The 19820-nt window shown below is 48.0% G+C and overlaps 1 protein-coding gene across 2 annotated transcripts in view; it reads right to left on the bottom strand.

The window, feature by feature from the left end:
* The window catches only part of PI4KA (phosphatidylinositol 4-kinase alpha), a 614454-nt gene that overhangs the window by 559287 nt on the left and 35347 nt on the right, over window positions 1-19820 (bottom strand). For both annotated transcript variants that reach the window (XM_086942716.1, XM_086942717.1), the window contains exon 2: window positions 17495-17611. In XM_086942716.1, the coding sequence (XP_086798842.1) occupies window positions 17495-17611 (117 nt within the window). The remainder of the gene's footprint in view (window positions 1-17494; window positions 17612-19820) is intronic.

Below are 19820 nucleotides of genomic sequence, written 5' to 3'. Positions count from 1 at the left end.
TCTTAACCCTACCGGAAGGGGACCTCATTCTGGGAGGTGACTTTAACACTACCATAAACACGAAAGTGGACAGATTTCCGGCACAGCCGCAAACGTCGGTCCCTTCCGATTCCAGGGCTTTCTAGAGGCAATGGGACTAATTGACGTCTGGAGACATACACACCCAGAAGCGCACCAGTACACATACCACTCAACGGTACACAATAGTATGTCGCGAATAGACTACTTTCTAATGGTGGGATCGAGGCCACAGAATATCGAAGAAGTGGAAATCAAGCCCAGGGGCATCTCAGACCACTCTCCCGTGTTACTAACTCTCACTTGCAGGGATAAATCCCGCAGGAGAATATACCCCATCTACCCTAATTATCTGAAAATCCCCGGCATACAGAAGGAACTTAATAACACTACTAAGCATTTCTTCGATGAAAATACTGCCTCTGTAGAATCACCGTCCATACTTTGGGAGGCTTATAAGACGGTCCTCCGAGGACAGGCCATAGCCTCCATCACGGGGCATAAACGATCCCAACAAAAAGAGCTAGCTGAAGTAGAACTCGCCTTGCACACGGCACACATAGCGCACATGGCAGATCCCTCCTTGAACTCGGCCCATGACTTACAGCTGCAGCAGCAGCGCCACAGAGACTACTTACAGCACCGAACCATAAACTACATCACTGCTACGGCACACAAAGTGTACGACATAGGAGATAAAGTGGGAAAAATGTTAGCATGGCTGGATAACAAAAAGGGAGGGCCCAGAGGGATACCACAGCTGTACTCGAAGGCAGGTATCCTACAGACGCATCCGGAAGAGATAGTTCGTACACTAGCTGACCACTTCGAGGAAGTTTACACTCCAGACAGGGAAATATTAGAATCCGTATCGCTCGACTCGCTTAGCCACATAGCAACCCGTGCCCTCTCACCCGGGGCGGTCACAGAGCTGGAAGCAGACCTTACGATCGAAGAGCTGCAATCTGCTATAGGAGCTCTAGAGTCTGGGAAAGCGCTGGGCCCCAACGGAATCCCCATAGTATGGTACAAACTCATGTCCGATACACTAAGCGCGCCACTGCTGGCAATGTACAACGACAGTCTGGCAACAACTGCACTACCGCTGGATCAGCGCACAGCAACGATCGTGGCGATTCCCAAGCCGGGTAAACCCCCAACAGAATGCACCTCTTACTGCCTGATATCACTCCTAAATGCGGAAGTTAAAATATTGGCGAAATTACTGGCAAATCGACTAATGCCTCACCTCCCCCAACTGATCCACCCGGACCAATCAGGATTCATGCCACACCGAAACACGGCTCTTAACCTCAGGTGGGTTCACGGAGTGCTGGAGCGGGCTCCGGCGCTTTCAGAGCCGGCAGTAATAATGTCACTTGACGCAAAAATGGCTTTCGACTTGGTAGAATGGCAGTACCTCTTCGCAGTCCTAAGCCATATGGGTTTTGGCCCTAAATTCCTGGCATGGATAAGACTCCTATACGCTGAACCAGTGGCTCAGGTAACAACCAACGGCCACATATCCCATACTGTAAGACTGGCAAGGGGAACACGTCAGGGCTGTCCACTATCGCCGATGCTGTTTGCATTGGAACCATTGCCGACCTTAATTAGGATGACCCCGTTGCTAAAAGGAATTAGCTGGACGGCGGGATGGGAAGATCGCATCTCCCTCTACGCCGACGACATGCTGCTATACCTAACGGACCCCGCCCATAGTATACCTGAGCTTCTCGAAATTTGCAATGCACACGGGAAAGTATCAGGTTACACGATGAACTGGTCCAAGTCGGTTCTCTACATTTTAACAGGTCCAGATCCGTCGCTCCCAGCCGATTGCCCTGTCGGGATAGCCAGAGACTCATTTAAGTATTTAGGCATACATATCACTAGAGATGCGGCGGACTTCTTTGGTAAAAACCCGACGCCCCCTCTTGAACGGCTGAATCGCGACGTCAAGCAATGGGCATCCTTACCTTTAACATTGCTGGGAAGAGCGGCACTATATAAGATGATGGCCTTGCCGAGGTTCCCCTATGTTCTTGACAACACTCCGTACCCGATACCGCCACAATACTTTCAACAAGTCGCGGCACAGGTCTCGGATCTTCTGTGGGGCAACCTACTGCCACGAATAGCCCAAGTTAAACTAAATAGGAGCTGGTATGACGGCGGGATTGCATTGCCGAACCTGCAGCTATATTATTGGGCGACTCAACTTAAAACCATCAATCACTGGATTCATGCACCCCAAGACGATCCAGCATACCGAACAGACAGAATGCAATTAGGAACGAAAAACATGCTTGCGGTGCTCTATAATAGAAGCCAGGCCACAAAACTAATAGGGCCCACAAAACAGATGGTCGCGTTGTGGTATAAGGCACAGGCGAAATTGGGATGGAGGGGAATTATCACCAAACTCACCCCGCTCTGGGACACCAAGGCGTTGGGACAATTAAGGAGTTGCAAGGGCTTTACACAGTGGGATAATATCGTAATTTCCACGGTGGGGGACATGTGGGAAAGGGGGACAGTGGTTCCTTTTGCACGACTCCAACAACAATATGATTTGGGTCCGACTGAAACTTATAGATATGTGCAGATTAGACATGCCTTACTAACGGCAATCCCAGCAGGCACTGACGTCCCAGAGGCCTCGCCATTGGAGGACCGTCTACTCACAGATTTCATGCAGCAGCGCGCAACGTCCCTCACATATCGGAAGTTCCTTAACAATATGCACGACCCTACACTCAGACCCCAGGACCAATGGGTGGAAAATGTGGGAGATATGGACGACACGGATTGGCTGACGGCCCTGGCATCCCCTAAGGAGGTGGGCATATCGGCTCAATTCCGGCTGGTGCAATTAAAAATAGTATATCGTGTATATTACACCAGAACCACTTTACATAAAATAAACCGCACGGCGCACCCATTCTGCCTTAGAGGGTGTGGGGAGGAAGGGACACTTTTCCATACCCTGTGGGACTACCCGATTATAATAGACTACTGGCGACAGGTCCTGCGCACTATTTCACAGACGTTGGGGGTTTCCCTTCTGCCCGAACTGCGGGAAATGCCTTCTGAATGTATGGGACCCCACTGATCTCACTCGCTATGGTCAAACCTGGAGTACGCTCGGCCTCATGGTTGCACAGAGAGACATAGCGCAGAGATGGGGCGCGATAGACCCCCCATGTTAGCACTGTGGTGTAGAAATATGGACTTGGCCATGGTCACGGAGCGCACAGTCTATGAAACCAGGGGAAGCCCGAGTAAATGGAATAAAATTTGGGCACCATGGAACACTTTTAGAGGGGATTTATGCGAATTGCTGCCAGAAGAAGAGCTCGATAGTTCAGATGATGAAGACGGAGAGGTGTAGAGATGTGGTGTGCTCGGGGACGTGTCTAACTAGACGAGACTCCTAAGATGTAACTGCTGTCTTGAGAATTGATGCACTGTCTAAGTTTTTTGTAATCGAATGTACAGAATGTTTTGCAGAATACTTGACTACCTGACTCTTCCTGTTCGAATTTAACCTGATTAAGTGATTACTGTCATAATTGCCAATGTACTACTCAATAAATACATTTAAAAACAAAAAAATATCAAATACACATAAAAAACATTAAAATACATTCTTCAAACTGTGATTTGAAACATGACTCAAGTCAAATGCCAAATCAAATTTAGGTAAGTTGAAATTTTACAGTTCTATAAAATTGGAATACGAGTATAAAAACTCATATTAAAACCTCTCTAAGCCGAGCACTTATTGTGATATAACTTTTGATCTCTGCCACCGAGCATATCACAGGTATCTATTTATTGTGAAAACAAGCAATTTTGTTGTATCTGACTTGAATATGTGTAAAGCTTCGGAGGGGCATGAGAAAGAAAGCAGTCGACAGGCTGCAATGATCCATTATTTCCTTAGACTTTCATACATAGGGCACAAAAAAATAAAATGCTCTACGGTCTCTGGGACAGTATAACAAGATGGACACAGAGGGGATAGAGTAACTTTTGCCCAACTGCTTTTCCATGCATTTAATGGGAGAGTCCTTAACCTAAACCGTATATAAAGTGCTCATGCCTGGGGAGGTTCAATTTTTATCCATATACATGTCAATCTTAAAATAACTTTAAACATTTAAAATTTGAAGAGTAAAAGTGCCAAGTGCTACATTATCAATACAGGAGGACTCTATAAGATCCAAAAAGCTTTTTTTTTTACAATGGGGCCCTTTTTTTGTAACAGAGTGTGGGACCTCCCACGTCGTATCCAGGCCCAGCCTAAAAAGCAACTCCTTGACCCTATTAAACCAGGGTAGTTGGCCTGTCTGTCTTCGAAGGGTTAGTAGTTCCTCCGCTGCTTCTTTTACATGGCTCTCAGTATTATTAGTCCAAATTTTAAACCAAAACGTTAGCGCTTTAAAAACTGCGAAATGAGTAATGGAGTTTAGCCCTAAGTCAAGGTGTTATGGCAGTATTGGATTATTGATAGGAAGATTGAGGATGGCCCTAAAAACGTTATTTGCCGCTACCTCTAGATGTTGGACATTCTCCAAACACCACAATTCGGCCCCATAAAAGGCCGCACCAAGGCCTTTGGCCTTGTGTATTTTGAGTGTGGGTGAAAAGTTGAGCGTCTTGCCCGCTTTGCTATTAGACAGTCCACATATTGTAATGCCAGCTCACTCTTCTGAATTTGGAGAGTCAATGCTAGATTATCACTAATTCTGACTCCCAGGTAGTCGAAAACTTTCACCTATTCTAAATGTTGGGTACCCAACATCAATTTTCCCTTGGTGGATTTGTAAGGGTTAAAATGGATGCCCATTGGGGTCTAAAAAATTAGCAGTGTGTCTTCTGCGAATAGCAAAAGGGCATAGGTCTACCTGCTAAACTTGGTGGATCAACTCCACAATCATGTAACTCTTTTATTAACCCATTGATGTACAGGGTGAAGAGAGTTGTGTCGAGCACACAACCCTGACCTACACCTTTAGAAATTACTTTGCTGTTAGAGAGACTGCTGTCAGACTTCCACCTAACTTTGGCATAATTATCATGATCTATATGGACCAGTAGTTGAAGTAAGTCACGTGAAAGTCCTAGTTCTCTGAGAGCAACCCAGAGCTTGTTGCAATCAATGGAATCGAAGGCCGTTTTAAAGTCAACGAATACGAGCAACAAGAATCTGAACACTTGATCTAGGGTACTTGTTGATGACCTAAAGCCTGCCTGCACATGTGAAAAAATGTTATGCTCCTCTACCCAGTTTTTAAAAAAAACATTTTTAAATTATTTTTATTATTATTTTGTAATTGCACAATCAAAAACATCTTGAATAGTATTAAACAGTAATCATCTCCAGCAGCAATTGATTCGAGCACACTACATATCCTAGCACACAGTACAGTCCAACATCGGCAGTTCATCATTCCATTAACATATGCAACACCGTTCTCTATGCTGCTCTTCCTCCTGTACCATTGCAGGTGGAACCATAGCTCTGTCCCTAAAGACCGGATCTCGCTCATGGGCTATCTTCTGGGGTTGATGTCGTGTGTGGCGGATCGCACATATTCCCTCGTGACTCATTCCATTTCCCCCATATTCTGGACCATTTTTTGGGACAGCCCCTGTGAGTGTAGACCGCTTTTTCAGCTACCATGGCAATGTCCATGTCATTGCCCCACTGATGCATTGTAGGTGGTGACCCTAAACCCTAGTGTCTGGCAATGTTCCGCTTAGGGATGGTCATGCCCAGTGTAGCCCAATTTTGTAATGTTAAGTTTAGGTCAGTAGGTGGCCAGATGATGAGGAGGCAACACCAGGGGTCCCGCCGGACCTCAGCCCCCCCTACCTCCGATATTTCAGTCGTAACCTGGTCCCAGTATGATTGTATTTTGGGGCAGTCCCATATTACATGATAAAACGTCCCGACTTGCCCACAACCCCTAAGGCAGAATGGATCTGGTGTGCGCTCCAGCTTATGTAAAAGAGTGCAGGAGTAATACACCCGATGTAACACCTTGAGTTGTATCAACTTAAGTCGCTATGGGATCGACGCCAATGCGGCCAACCAATCGTTGTCGTCTAGGTTTCCCAGGTCTGCTTCCCATTTGACCCGAAGAGTCAGCGTGTGATCTGGTTGATTATTGACCAGCTTTCGGTAAGTTTGCGAGATGGCCTTTTTAAACAATGTAGTCTGTTAGAATTCTATCTTCAAGGGGTGAGGAATCAGCCAATGTGGTGCCCTGGGGGATTGCGCCTTGAAGGGAGTGTCTAATTTGTAAATAGCGGTAACGTTCTGTGTCTCCCATGTCATATTTGGCTTGTAGTGCCGCGAAAGTGAGTATCTCTCCCCGCACCCAAAGGTCACCAATCTTCATAATACCAATGAGGTCTCATTGTCTGAACCCTTTAGTGTTTACTAGGGTGCCGAGCAGTTGAGTCTCCCAAAGTGGAGTGGGGAGTGTTAGTACCCCTTCCCATCCCAGCGCCCTCTGCGCGGTATGCCAGATTTTGATCATGTGAGCAGTGGGACCTGTGAGTGTGTGTTTTCGTTTGTTAGTGTAGAGAGCTTTCATCAGGTTTTGTGCAGGAAGGAGGGCCCTGTCTAACCGGAACGCTGGCTCATCGTGGGGGACATGCAGCCACTGGTTTATGATCATTAATGCGAAGCCCAATAGTAAAGTTTCACGTCTGGTAGGGCAATGCCGCTGTCATACCAGCTATGCACTAGCTTGTGTTGCGCTATACGGAGTGGTCGAAAGTCCCACAATAACAAGGTGACCTCCGCCTCAATTGCCTTAAAGTAGGAAAGAGAGACCGGGAAAGGGGTGTTTTGGAGGGCGTAGAGGAAACTGGGTAGTGCCAACATTTTGAATAATGCCGCCCTCCCCAGGAGTGTCAACGGCAGAGACCTCCAATGTCCGACATCTGCCTTAAGCCATGTAAGCGGTTTTGCCAGGTTTTCTGCCATGAACACACCGTCTAGCGGGGTTACATATATCCCCAGATATTTGAATCCGTTGCTTGCAATTTGGAGCGTACATCCCGGGGGCAGCTCGTGCGTAGGTCCATACAGCACATATAATAGTGATTTTGACTAATTGATGGTATATCCAGACATTGTCCCGTACGTTGTAAGAATATCCATTAGGGCCCTCAAGAACTCTGAAAACAACTAAAACCCTATCCCCCCACCCTGCCTCCCTGCCCAGCGGACCCCGAACTGTCCACCACCCCAACTGAGCAGAGTGCTTGTTACCCCGAAATAACTGCATCATTCTTGAGGGTGAGACTTCTGTAACTTTAACGAAACCCCCTCCCCCTTAGAGTGTCCATGCAGTGCTGTGCCAACAAAATAGGTCCTACCTGCGGGAGTTCCCGTTTTGAGTCCAACATCTCGCCTCAGGGTGTCTCACTGGTAGTGCAATCAAAATATTCTCCCGCCCCCGCTATCACCTTCAATCCCCGGGCTGTGTCCAGGATAGTAGCGCTTTAACATGGTTGCGCAATACATGTTGTCCGTTGCGATCCTTGATCTTTATGTGTCTGCGGTGCAGAGTCCTGTCATGAAGTCAGTCTGTTGTGGCCCACGTTCGCCCCTTCATCTGTTGTGTCGCTTCGCGTCGCGATTCTTGGGTCCTCCCGCTGGTCTTCATCCTTCCAGCCAGTCTAGCGCGTCGCTGGGGGATTCGAAAAACCATGTCTTTCCCTCCGATTCGATGCGCAGCTTCGCTGGGAAAATCATTGAATATTTCAGTTCCCAGGCTCTGAGTTCCTTCTTGATCTCCGTGAAACTGCGTCGTTGCTGTGCCACCGCCGCTGTGTAGTCGGGATAGAAAGTGACCTCGGAGTTATCAATTTTTAGTGGCGGGGCAACATGCGTGGCCTGCAAAATGGCGTCAGGGTCTCGGAAATTAAAGCTCCTCGCCAAGATCGGACGTGGTGGTGCTCCCGGTCGTGGCTTCCCTCCAGGCACTCGGTGGGCACACTCCACCGAGAAGTAGTTGGGCAGTCCTTTCGGTTTGAGCTGATTTTGGATGAGGTCTTCTATGAAAAGGTCTAATGCTGGGCCTCCGGAGGACTCCGGCACACCTACTAGGCGGACGTTATTGCACCGGGAGCTGCCTTTTTGCTCGTCGAGTTTGGCCTTCCGGAGGAGGTTGTCGTCTTCTAGCTTCTGCACTTTTTGTTTGAGTTCGGCAGTGTCTGCCGTAAGTCCTGATGTCGTCTTTTCGACCTCTATCAGGCGATCTGATAGTTTCGCAAAGTCCGCCTTGATTTGGGTGATATCAGTGGAGATCGAGCCCATCCAGGATTGCATCGTTTTTAATGCTGCCATGACATCTTGTAGTGTGATCTGTTTGGCAGATGCAGGTTGGGTGTTAGGCTGGGGCAGCTGGGGTGATGTGTGCGATGTTTCCCCCCTTAGAGTGTCCGGGGGGTCTTTGGTATATGCCTACTTATCCAGCCTCGGAGGCGGTTGCACTCTGGGCCCTCTGCCGCTCATCTTCCCGGGCCCAGAGTGATGGCTTGCAGATGCGCTCTTGTTTGGCCAGAAGCTGTCTCACAGTTATCAGCGGGCCCTCCTGAGATTTCTGGACCCTTCTCTCGTTGAATGGAGGGGCACTTTTTGCCAAAACTTCCGCGCGTTGTCAGGACCCACACAGCAGCCCCCAGAGCCCCTATATGACACGTCGTAATGGCTAGCTTACTGTAACACGGACCTTGCACCAGCACTCACCAGTCCTGTGGTGCGTGGTGTTACTCTTCGCCCCCCCAGAGGGTAGTCCTGGATGTGTCTATGGTGTCACGCCCGCACCGGACGTTCGGTGTCACTTGTGGCCCCCAGGAGGTCCGCTATCGCTCTTGGTGGCGTCGTTATCGTCACACCAGGGCCCTAAACCTGCGTCGCATGGAGCCGCCACTGCGGAGTGAAGACCGCTCAATGCTGTTTTGGCGCGAAGGTTCCCGCCACCGGGCTCCGACCGCTTCCCAATGTGTAGTGGCTCCAGGCAGTTCCGCTGCTGTATAGCGGGCGGGAGCAGTCCCAGTCTTCTCCCTGGCAGTGTCTCAGAGGGTAGGTCCCGGTTCACCACCTCCGTGCCGCCAACTCACCGCCCCCCCCGTCCGGGGCGCCGCGCAGCTGGTCCACTTCAGTCCCCGGCTCCGGCGTGGAGAAAAGGCCGCAATCTTCACCACTGCAATACTTTGCGGGGCCCAGGAGTACGGTTTATCAGGACGGCGCAGCGTGAACCGGAGGGCCGCCCGCTTCAGGTACTAGGTCACAGTTCCAACTTTATTCAGGAGAAGTATGCAGATTTTGCGGGGAAGGGCTCTTCGTCACAGAGCTCTGCTAGTTTACGGCCATCTTGTTCGGTCACTAGCCACGCCCCCCTCTACCCAGTTTTGAAGGCGTAGCAGAATTACTTTGCAAAATACTTTTTGGGAGACATCTATGAAACTTAGAACTCTGTAATTTGAGGGGTCCCCTTTATCCCCTTTTTTAGGTCTCGCCCTGGCGAATGCGCGCTCTCGCCACGAGACTATAGCTGTCAGCTCAGCCGACAACGAGTGGAAACAAGTGCTGGCCACGCGCCCAGCATTGTCAATGGGAAAGACAAGAGCTGTTCACGCACAGGATTGTAAACGGATTTGGTTGTGTGCGTGAGTCAGTCTGCAATTCAGACTCAGAGCAGCCACCTCCCCCCCTGCTTTCGCACACGCATGCGCGCACACACACACAGAGACACACACGCACACACACGAGCGCACATACACGCACGCACACATACAGAGACACACACCACCCCTCCCCCCCGCCGACGCACACACACATGCACACACACACACACGCGCTCTTTCGCTCTACCCCTCCTGTAACCTGCAGCCTTTCTACCCCCTCGCACTCTCCCTACAGTCCCTCCTAAAGAGCACCCTGCAGTCTCCCTTACCCCGTGCATACCGGCAGACCACCTTGCAGTATCAAGTGTAGAGACGCACAAAAAGTTGCAAGCCCCTTGCTGCCTGGTGGGTGGGGCACGATTTTCCATGCCTGTCAGTCATCGGGACCCCCCTTACCTTGCCCCCTCGCTGGCTGTGGAAGGGTGAATGAACTACGCTGGGAGAAGTGGGTGGTCGCCTTACCGTGCTCTCGCCCTGCTCGGGGGTCCACAGACACAGAGCTGCCACCATCAGAACCCTGGCAGGGGTTGGCCCGAGGTCCCTCATCCTGCTCCGACTCCAGGGCTCACTTCGATGCTGGCTCTGCCTCTGCTGCCCCCCAGCCGGGACCCCCTTTCTCTTCCCTCCGGCCGCGGTCCCTCCCCTCTCTGATTACCTGTCACTCTCGTCCTCCGGCCCCTCGACACGTCTCTTCCCTGGGTCCGTCAACAAGCAGCCAGCCCCTTCCTGTCTGTTTTACTTTACACCCCACACCTCTTACACACCCCTTATGAAAACACAACTTTCAAGGTGTGCGCTCCCGCCCCCCAAACTGTAGGTACACAAACTCAGCATGCACCTCCCGTAACTCCCTCTGTCTCTCCCCACCACTCTTTAACAGCCTCCATCACTTTAACACCGTGCTCCTCTTCCTCCCCCCAGCGCCTCCCTTCCTTTGTCGGGCTAAGCTTACCCCATGCCAACAGGGGCACTATTTTCCAGTTCAGTGTTTTTCCTTAACAAACCAATGCATTCTGGGAGTTGTAGTCTTTGTTCATTTCTGGTGGACCAGGAAGCGGCTATCAGGGGCTGGCCGTTTCGAAGCACTGTAATAACAGGTGATATTTAACACACTCAGTGATACGTATGGATACCGCTGAAGATTAACATGCTTAGTGCGCCCACTAAGATTAGAGTTTGTTACTGCTTGACAGATCTTAGTGGTAGGTTTTAAAATCTTTGCCTTTTCACGTCAGATGTGTTTTTATGTTAACAATCAATCGAGTAATGCATTTGCGAATCCCTCATTCACTAAATGACAAAAGAATGCTCCTGAAGAACTTTTTTCATGCATACATGTCTGCGTTATTTTATTGAGAGCCCGGAAGTCACTAACGATAAGGGGGTGTCATGACCATGTTGTAAAAATTCACTTATTTGGCTGCAGTGCTTACAATGTAAAAACAATATAAGTGCGGAGTCCCAAATTATTTCTTTAGCAATCTTCACCTTCCACCACTAACGCTGCCCCTTCCGCCACTGGCACTGTCCCCTTCCACTACTGGCACTGCTCACTGCCTGCAGAGTCTTAAAGCTGGATTCCACGAGCACGGCCTATTTTCTGCTGAGGTTTGGGGGGATTCGTGCCACATAATATGCAAATTTGGTGTCACTGAGGCCATAAAACATCATTAGCCTACTCAGGAGTAATCTGCAGCCAGTTTTAGGCACATTTGCTGCCGAGAAATATAAATCCAAGCGACTCGGCCATTGACTGTACAGTTAGTTCTTAAGATTTACTGCTGTAGTGCAGAAGTGTCAGTAAAAACCCTGAAGAAATAGGCACGAGGGCCATACAAAAAGCAGTCTGATGAATGCATAGCATATGGAGTGCTTCACACAAGTGTGCAGTGAGTGCCGTTTAAAACAAGCATTTGCAATGCAATAGACCTACACCTCACAGTCATTGCCTAGTGCTGCATCCCTTGGCCAGACCACTGCTCTCGACGTGGGACCTTCAGCCATGACATCGCCACTCAGCATTGGGCAGTAAGAATCAGTATTGTGTGTATGTGACTGGAAGATATGCAACATATCTTAGGGGCATCGCCAGTGGCACTGGGACAATGATGGCGTGCATAAGAGTTGAAATAGTATCTGCAGCTGTATTCAAGAAATTTTCTATGGCTGATTAGTACTAAGTCAAGTGTGTAAATGCCACTTATCGATGAGAACAGCCACGCCAAGATGGGTTGTATGTTACATTGAATTTGTATCATTCAACAGATGTAACAAGAGTTATTGTACCGTCTGGGGGAAGCGAGGGATTCCGATCATGGCAGCCAGTTGGCATCCTCTTCCACTTGGGCTACAAGTAAAAAAGAGCGACACACTATCAAGATTAATCAGCTGCCATCCACCATTAGTCAAAACACGGGCTGGACACAGGATGAGAATGATCGATGTTTAAAAGGCTTCCCTCATCCCCCTTAAGTAGCACACCTGCCTGGTATCTCTTGTTATTCATGTGACTATACTAGTTGATAAAACCACGTTTTCATAAAACCGCAATCTGTCTAGACTTTGTCTTAAATAATAATGTGTCTTTGCTATTGGCTGTGCCCTTAGTTGGAGATGGTTGACATTGTGGCTTGATTGGTGGTTGTGGCAATGGTTGGAGGTGAAACATTCAGTATTTGGTTTTGTGTTTGGGTACTGATTGATATGTAGATAATTTGGTTTGCTATATCTCTGGAGGCCATGTCCGCTTTGAATAAAACAATTACAGTTAATTGTGTTTGTGCCTGGGTGTTAATGGATTTTATTGTCTATGGCCTGGCAGCCCCATTCCTAGAAGGAGATGGTGAATGGTCTTTTCTGGTGGACGTGGTACAGGTAGTTTTTTTTTATTTATTTATTAGTTTTCACTTTTATATGGCGCAAACTTTACCCGCAGGTATCAGAGTGCTTTAAATCAGCATGCTTATAACAAGCAAGACTAGCACTCTATAATACTGGCAACTTTGCTTAGTATAAGCAACAGCTAACACTTCACAAACAATGTTTATATACCAATTGCAAGTTAAAGAAAAAAAATTAATGCAAAGCATTGTCATTTAAAATGCCAGTAACTCAAACTTTAATGCTACGAGACCTATTGCATTGCAAATGCTTGTTAAAAATGGGAATTATTTCAGCTCCTTTCCAGATTGGGGGGATATCCCCACCACGCTGTATGGCTTTGAAGACCTTTTGAAACAACGTGCCCAAATTTTAGGCTCTGCTTTATACAGGTTTCCTGGGAGTCTATCTAAGCCAGGCGCTTTCCCAGTCTGGAGTAGATTTCTTGCTGTTGCAATTTCCTTTAAGGAGAAGCCTTAGGTGAATTCCTATTTTGGCATTAGGATGCCTTCCCCTGCTACTGCTGCAATTCCTTTCTCTGAATTGGGAAAAGTGCCACTGGATATCATGGAAGCAAGAGTTGGAGAAATCGGTGTTCTGTGTTGGCCAATGGCATGCTTTGTTCTTCAGCTGAATAGTAGATTCCTTTTAGATGCTCATAAATGGCGAAACATTAGTTAAAATCAACACATATGGGCAACATTCTGGGAGAAGGTGGAGTGTCACATCATTACAAGTACCCACCCAGAGGGAACATTAATCGAATAAAAGTTGGACTGTCTGTGTGGTTCCGTCCCTTTCCCGTTTGGTGGTTGGCTACTGATGTTAAGACCAGGGTAAGTTACCGGAATTATTAAGCCTATTCACGGGGGAGGAGTTACGACACCAACCAAGATGGCCGCATAGTCTCCCGGCTCCGCTGACCTCCGTCCTACGCTCACTTATCCTGTCGAATATCCTGATCTCCTGCCCCGGATTCGTGTGGGTGAACTAGTCGGCACCCCGATGGTGTGACCACAGAATTTTTCTGATGTTCTGGGGTGAAGTAACATCGAAAATGGTTTGAGGCCTAACTCAGACTGAAAGCCGGGGTCTCGATTGCTGGTCTACCCGGGTCCAAAGTGAACAACAACGGACTGAGGAGAGTGGTTGGGTCCGGTCCTTGGAACTTTTGAAAATTTCTCTGGACTACTTCGCAACCATCTGCTGCCTGGTGCTGTACCTGAGGTGAGGTGACGGGTGGTGCGCGGTGCTGCGTCGCGGGGGGCCCGGCCCGGTGGCCCGGCACTACACCGCTGGTGCCCCGGGGTGGGGGTCCCGCCGCGCGTTGCTGCGTACTGCCGGCCCGTCCCTCACGGCTTGATTCTGCTCCGGCGTATCCTACCCCGGAGGAGGTGCCTCTTCGTGGGGATCGTTATGCCTGCGGACGTGTTGAACTTGGCGGAGGGGGCCCAATGTGGCCCTTCCTTGCGGATGGTAATGGTGGAACTTGCGGCGCTTCGCGCAACGATGAGGGCCCAGGTCAACCGTTTGCTGTTGGCAGCAGATGGGATCATAGGACCGGGAGCAGGCCCTGATTTGATTTTTGAGACCCGGCAGCCGACTTGCCTCCTGTTGGGCGCCCCAGTGGCGCGTCTGGACCCGGTGCTGGAAGCTGTGCCTGCCCCCGAAGAAATGGAACTCATTGTGTGTGCTGAGATTGATGACTCTCTTAAGCTCACCGAAACATCGGTCCTACAGTTGTCGGAACATTTCACTGCTTCCCCCGTCTTGGACACTGTTGGCCTACACTACAATCTGTATCGGAACGAGTCGCACCCCCTCCCCAATCGGTCTCCCAACATGGCGGATGTACCGATGCTTGGCGTCGGAGACGGGGAGGGACATCGTTTGTGCAAGCCGTGTGCGTTGGGATCTGCTATTCCTCTCCCATTTGCTGGCCCAAGCTTCGGCTGCTACTGTGTGACTCTTGACTTTCCGGAGATGGGGCTTTACTTATCCGAGGGACTCGGCAACTTTGATAGACGGGCCAAGGCTGAAAATGTGGGTTGCATTGTTTACGATGGATCTATTGGTAACGGGACTGCTTCACTAACGGACGGATTCCGGGGCCGGGGGTTTGTGGTTCCCCCCGGGGTATTTTCGTAGGGTGGTCAACTTTATTTGTGATGGCTTAGGGGGGCCCCCTTTGTTAGGGCGGGGGGGAGAGACCGGGAGCGCAGAGACTATCGCCCTCCTCCACTTACCCGTTGGGTGGGGTTTCCTTTCTTTCTTCTTTTTCTCTGTTTCTTCTATATTTCGGGTTTGGTACTCGGGCGACAGGCACACTGCTGGGGGGGGGCGGGGGCCGTAGTCATAGGCAGGGGTTCAGGGTGGGGGGTTGGGGGAGGGGATTTTTCGTTTTTATTTTGTTTCTATGGCCTTTGTTCTCTTCTTTTATCTTTCTTTGTCTTTTTCTTTTTCTGGGTCAGTGCAGTGGGTTTCCTTTGGTATCGATCACTGCTTATTCATCTGTGCCTCAATTTTCGTGGTGTTCTCTGGGTCTTAGGGCAGGTGACTAGCAGGCGCGAATTGACCGCAATATTCTTTCATATCCTGAACCATTTGTTTTAGCGCCATTGAGTTGACTGATTGCATTTTACTGTTGACATGTTTACTATTCTGCCTGCCATTTTTCGCTGCTGGGAAATTGTTCGGCACCTGATCCTTCCATCTTATACTATAAAATGAAAACCTTTTATATCCTGTTTTTCTAATTGTGCTGTTCAGTGACCAAGAGTACGTTAGTATGGTGATTCTGCTCCCCGAGGTGCTGCATGTGATTTACAACTTGTTCTTTGCAAATCTAACTGTTTAGCGGCCAGCCCCGGGGGTTGTAGGCCCATGCTTTTATTTGGTTGAACTGTCAAAAAAAAAATTAAGCCTATTCACAATAGGTAACAAACTATTTTACATGATTTTTTTCAAACCCATTCATCAAAAGCTTGATATCTTGCGGAGATCAGACTACAGGAAGAGATAGCACAGGATGAGAATGCGGTTCTGTTGGGGATACTAAAATAGAACTATTGCAGTCCTCAATTAGGGCCTGTTTGGCTTTTCTCTTTGAGCTAGTGTTGGCAAATAATGCGGGTTCCGAGTGTTTTTGCTTCCTTTTCCTAGTAGCTTGACGGCAGGGTATTGGAGATGTTTGATGTTGAGGCAGCGGCATCACAGTGGGTGTTAATTCCAATATGGATTGATCACCAGTCTTACTCTCTAAGTCCTTAGTCTTTGTGTGTACACTTGTGGAAGCATCCTGGTTCGTACATAAGGTAGAGCCCCCCTCTAGAGATAGCTGATGTTGAACTACTAGCATTTCTTTATCTATGGCTTTTGCAGCATGTGTTAGAAAGCAATCCAGGGTAGAGTTCTAAAGAGGTTTAGGGGTGCTCTCCCTTCCCCCAATTTGCTTCACTTTCACCATAATCCAGGTTATATCGGGTTGCACGAAGTATCCCAATAAGTAATACTGAAGTCAGTGCAGAGTCAGCACCCACACTTCCCTTTTGTCAGCGACTGAAAAATCAGCATAGAGTACCAGACAGACTTACTTGGCAGTGTTGTTCTTCACAGGATGTCGCTATTACAGACAAGCCAAATCTCAATGAGAGTTAACAACGAAAAGGTAAAATAAAAATAAATCAGGTGTGTGGCCAGCCCCCTTCCAGGAAGCACGTCGAGCCCGGGGACCGTGTCCCACCCCAGCAATGGCGTTGTTGTTGAGGGCTGAGAGGCAAGGCTGGATAAGGAAGAAGCAGGAGCAGAGCCACAGGTAAGTACTGCGGTTTCCCTCTGCCCCCAGGAGAGCGTCCCGCGCTGCGGGAGTGCAGCCGCGCCTTTACGGCGTCAGGTGTGTGGCCCGCTCCCTTCCAGGAAGCACGTCGATCCGGGGGACCCTGTCCCATAACGGCGAAAGCGGCATTGTTGAGGGCTGACAGGCAAGGCTGGATAAGGCAGAAGCATGGGCAGCGCCACAGGTAAGTACTGTGGTTTCCCTCTGCCCCAGGAGAGCGTGGAGGCAGTGTATCTCACCCTTTTAATTAGGGTTCACTGAACATAGTGAAATGGTCTGGTCAGTTATTTAATGTAAAAAGGATGGTACCTATGAGTTGTGAAAAAGACCTGTTAAGAGGCAAGGACATGCAGACACTCTTTAGCACCCCCCCCCCCTCCCCCCATTGTTATCATAGAACATAGTAGATGCATTTGGCCTCTTGGTGGATCAGACTAATCTCATTTAAAATTTGCACTAAGACTACAGACCTTAAAAAAGTATTGACACTATCTTTTCTAGGATGCCCACAACTACTTCTGTGTGTTAACTACTTCCCTCCATCTGTTCAAACCCTCTTTGATTTCTGTCACAGTTCGCACTGGGAGGCAGTTCCATGCAGCCACTGCCTTGTTTGTAAAAAAGGACATTATATTACCTCATGACCTTTTGTATTGGGGTCAAGCCTTGATGAAATACGTTTTGCTCTGATAGTTAATTCCCACCATGTCTTACCATCTGCCTCCTGTGATAGACACTATAAAAGTGCCTACATCTTTCGTCATGGGAATGTAGCGACAGAATTTTCTTTGCTACTTGTAACCTGTGACTTTTCAATCTGAACCCACTACTTCTGAGAAGTTAAGACCAACACATTAATTATTCAAATTTAACATAGTATCCAGTTTCCAGTACCTCTCCTGTCTGACTTATCATTAGCTCTGGTAGTTCGTTCAGAGAGAACACTTAGATAATGTTTAAAGGCAGTTTATATATATTGGGTATAGGATTACTACCCTCAGCACTTCCAGCGATCAGGTCACACAAAAGGAAAAGTCTCATTACCTGCAAGTCTGATTCCACCAAGAAAATGCCGAGCGCGATAACAGCATCCCTGCGGCGCTCATCCAGTTGGAAAATGCCATGGAAATCCACAGGGCACATACACTGCAACTTCTGCACCTGCAAAAAGAATCAGTAGATGATATAAGAAAACAAACATCTCATGGAGATTACTGTCAAGTTCTGGACATTATGTCACAAAGGCAAGGGTTTGCAGGATGTGTGCTAATGGGCATCTCACAGCATAAATTGGGAGTTCTTATGGTGTACACTGGATCATATGAACGTAGGAAATATCTTTAGAGGGGCAAGGCGTACAGTCCATCAGAACACGACTGATAAGCTCTATACAATTAAACTTCCTTCTGAGCCATTGTGTACTGCTGGTGTTTCAAAACAGAAGAATCCTTTTCCACCTCCTCGGTTCACCTAGGCTCATGAGGTATTACCTATTGCAAGCAGGTATAAGAAAAGCATTGCTATACTAAAGTTCAGAGACGTCGAATTGAAGTTATTGCTCGTTTTGGAGCTGGTGATAGAAAAAAATCCTTTTAAATTTATGATCACTGATTAGGTAAGTTCACTGCGTTTAGCATGAATTTGGTGAATCTAGTATCTCAACTTTATTTTAGTGTACAACAATTTTACTTTTATAAGGAAATGATAGGTTTCAATTATATCGAGTTGGGTACATAAATTCAGTAGGATCTAACTTAAGTTTCATCCTAGAATTTCGATTTAACAGTAATTGAGAACACTGTCTCTGTTAGTACTATCCAAATTGATAAATATTTCATAATCTCTTGGCATTAAACTTGTGTATTTGTTTTCCCCCTTCCCGGCAAACGAAAGCAGATGCCCCCCCCCCCCCCCGCCCCCCCACCCCTTATCCCACCCATGCCCTGCTGTGCGGCTCTGTCCTGTAAGACCTGAACCTCTCCATCTTACAGGAAATGCAGTCTGCCAGCCCTTAAGCTAGGCACATATTCCATCTCCTTCTCCCTGCCCATTTGATGCTCTTCTGTCTGCCCACCCCTTACTCCTGGGAGTCTCAGTAAGCAGTAGAAGAGTCAGCAAATGTCAGCTAAGCAGTCAAACGAAGCGCAAGTTAAAAAAATATATTTAAAGAGTGTGCCAGAGTGTGTACTTCTTGCCAATTCGTGGCATCCATTGAATGATATCCGCGGTCATGCCCGGTAAAATACTGTCACTGGCAGGATAGTGGTAACGTTTGGCAACTTGTGTGCATCCATGGCAAGCTTTCCATTCATGGAATGTTTTCCATTCCTAATGTGTTATTATGCTGGCTGATTTACAATGGTAAATACAACAAGAATGGTTCTGTCGGAAAGAGCAAACATGAGTGAGGGTTGCTAATAATGCTGTCAGCAAATTAAATAAGTCCTATGACACACAATAATACTTAATGAATACATCATGGAGAAAACAATTGCTGATAAGAGAAAATGTATCTCGGAATTACTTCATTCACTGATAAATACAATTTGGTAATATGGACTGTCAAAGAAGATACAAAACAAATAGAGGTGACAAAAGTGCAAAGTGCTTAGGAGGTGAACATTATATACAGTACAGACATATACATATGTACAAATAAAATAGAATAAGGCCAGGTAACTGATTTCAAAAACTAAGATATCTATCTGTTCAAGTATAGAGTATTATTGATGCTGGACCTAGTATAAAGCGTCGACGCTTCGACCCTATGGTGCCCTAATGGGTGGTCATGGCGGGTCTTTCTCAAGACAGTGCGGGGGGTAGTTGACAGTCCTAGTGATGGCCGATTGTCTAGCCTGAAAGGTTGATGAGAGGCGTAAGGCTCGGTATCCTATTGGTGGCCGGGTATTCAGCCTGGAAAGGTAGGTGGAAAGGCTCAAAGGCTCAGAATCTTATTGAAATCGATGAATCTGGAAAATGTAAGTGGAGGGAAAGCGTCCCATCCGGATCCTGCTATCAGTCAGACTTAATTAATTTGCTGACAGCATTATTAGCAAACCTCCCTCATGTTTGCTCTACCCGACAGAACCATTCTTGTTGTATTTGCATATTTACCCAGGTTCTGAGGGACACAGGGTCACCCCTTTTTTAGGTCTCGACCTCTGCCAATGTGCTTACACATTGCAGAGGTCGAGATCTATAGGAGTTGAAACAAACTCTTTGAACAAGCGCGGATTACGTGCAGTTCATGTGATGCGCGTGCACGTCAAACCCATCAGCCTCGCACCAGACTTCAATTGAATGCCTCGTTCCCTCCCACTCGCTCGCTCCCCCCACTCGCTCGCTCCCCTGCTCCCCCATCACACAACCA

The sequence above is a fragment of the Lissotriton vulgaris genome, chromosome 11, assembly GCF_964263255.1.
Source record: "Lissotriton vulgaris chromosome 11, aLisVul1.2, whole genome shotgun sequence".
NCBI lineage: Eukaryota > Metazoa > Chordata > Amphibia > Caudata > Salamandridae > Lissotriton > Lissotriton vulgaris.
Note: the sequence above shows the minus strand (reverse complement) of the source record. Positions and strands in the feature narration are given on the sequence as shown.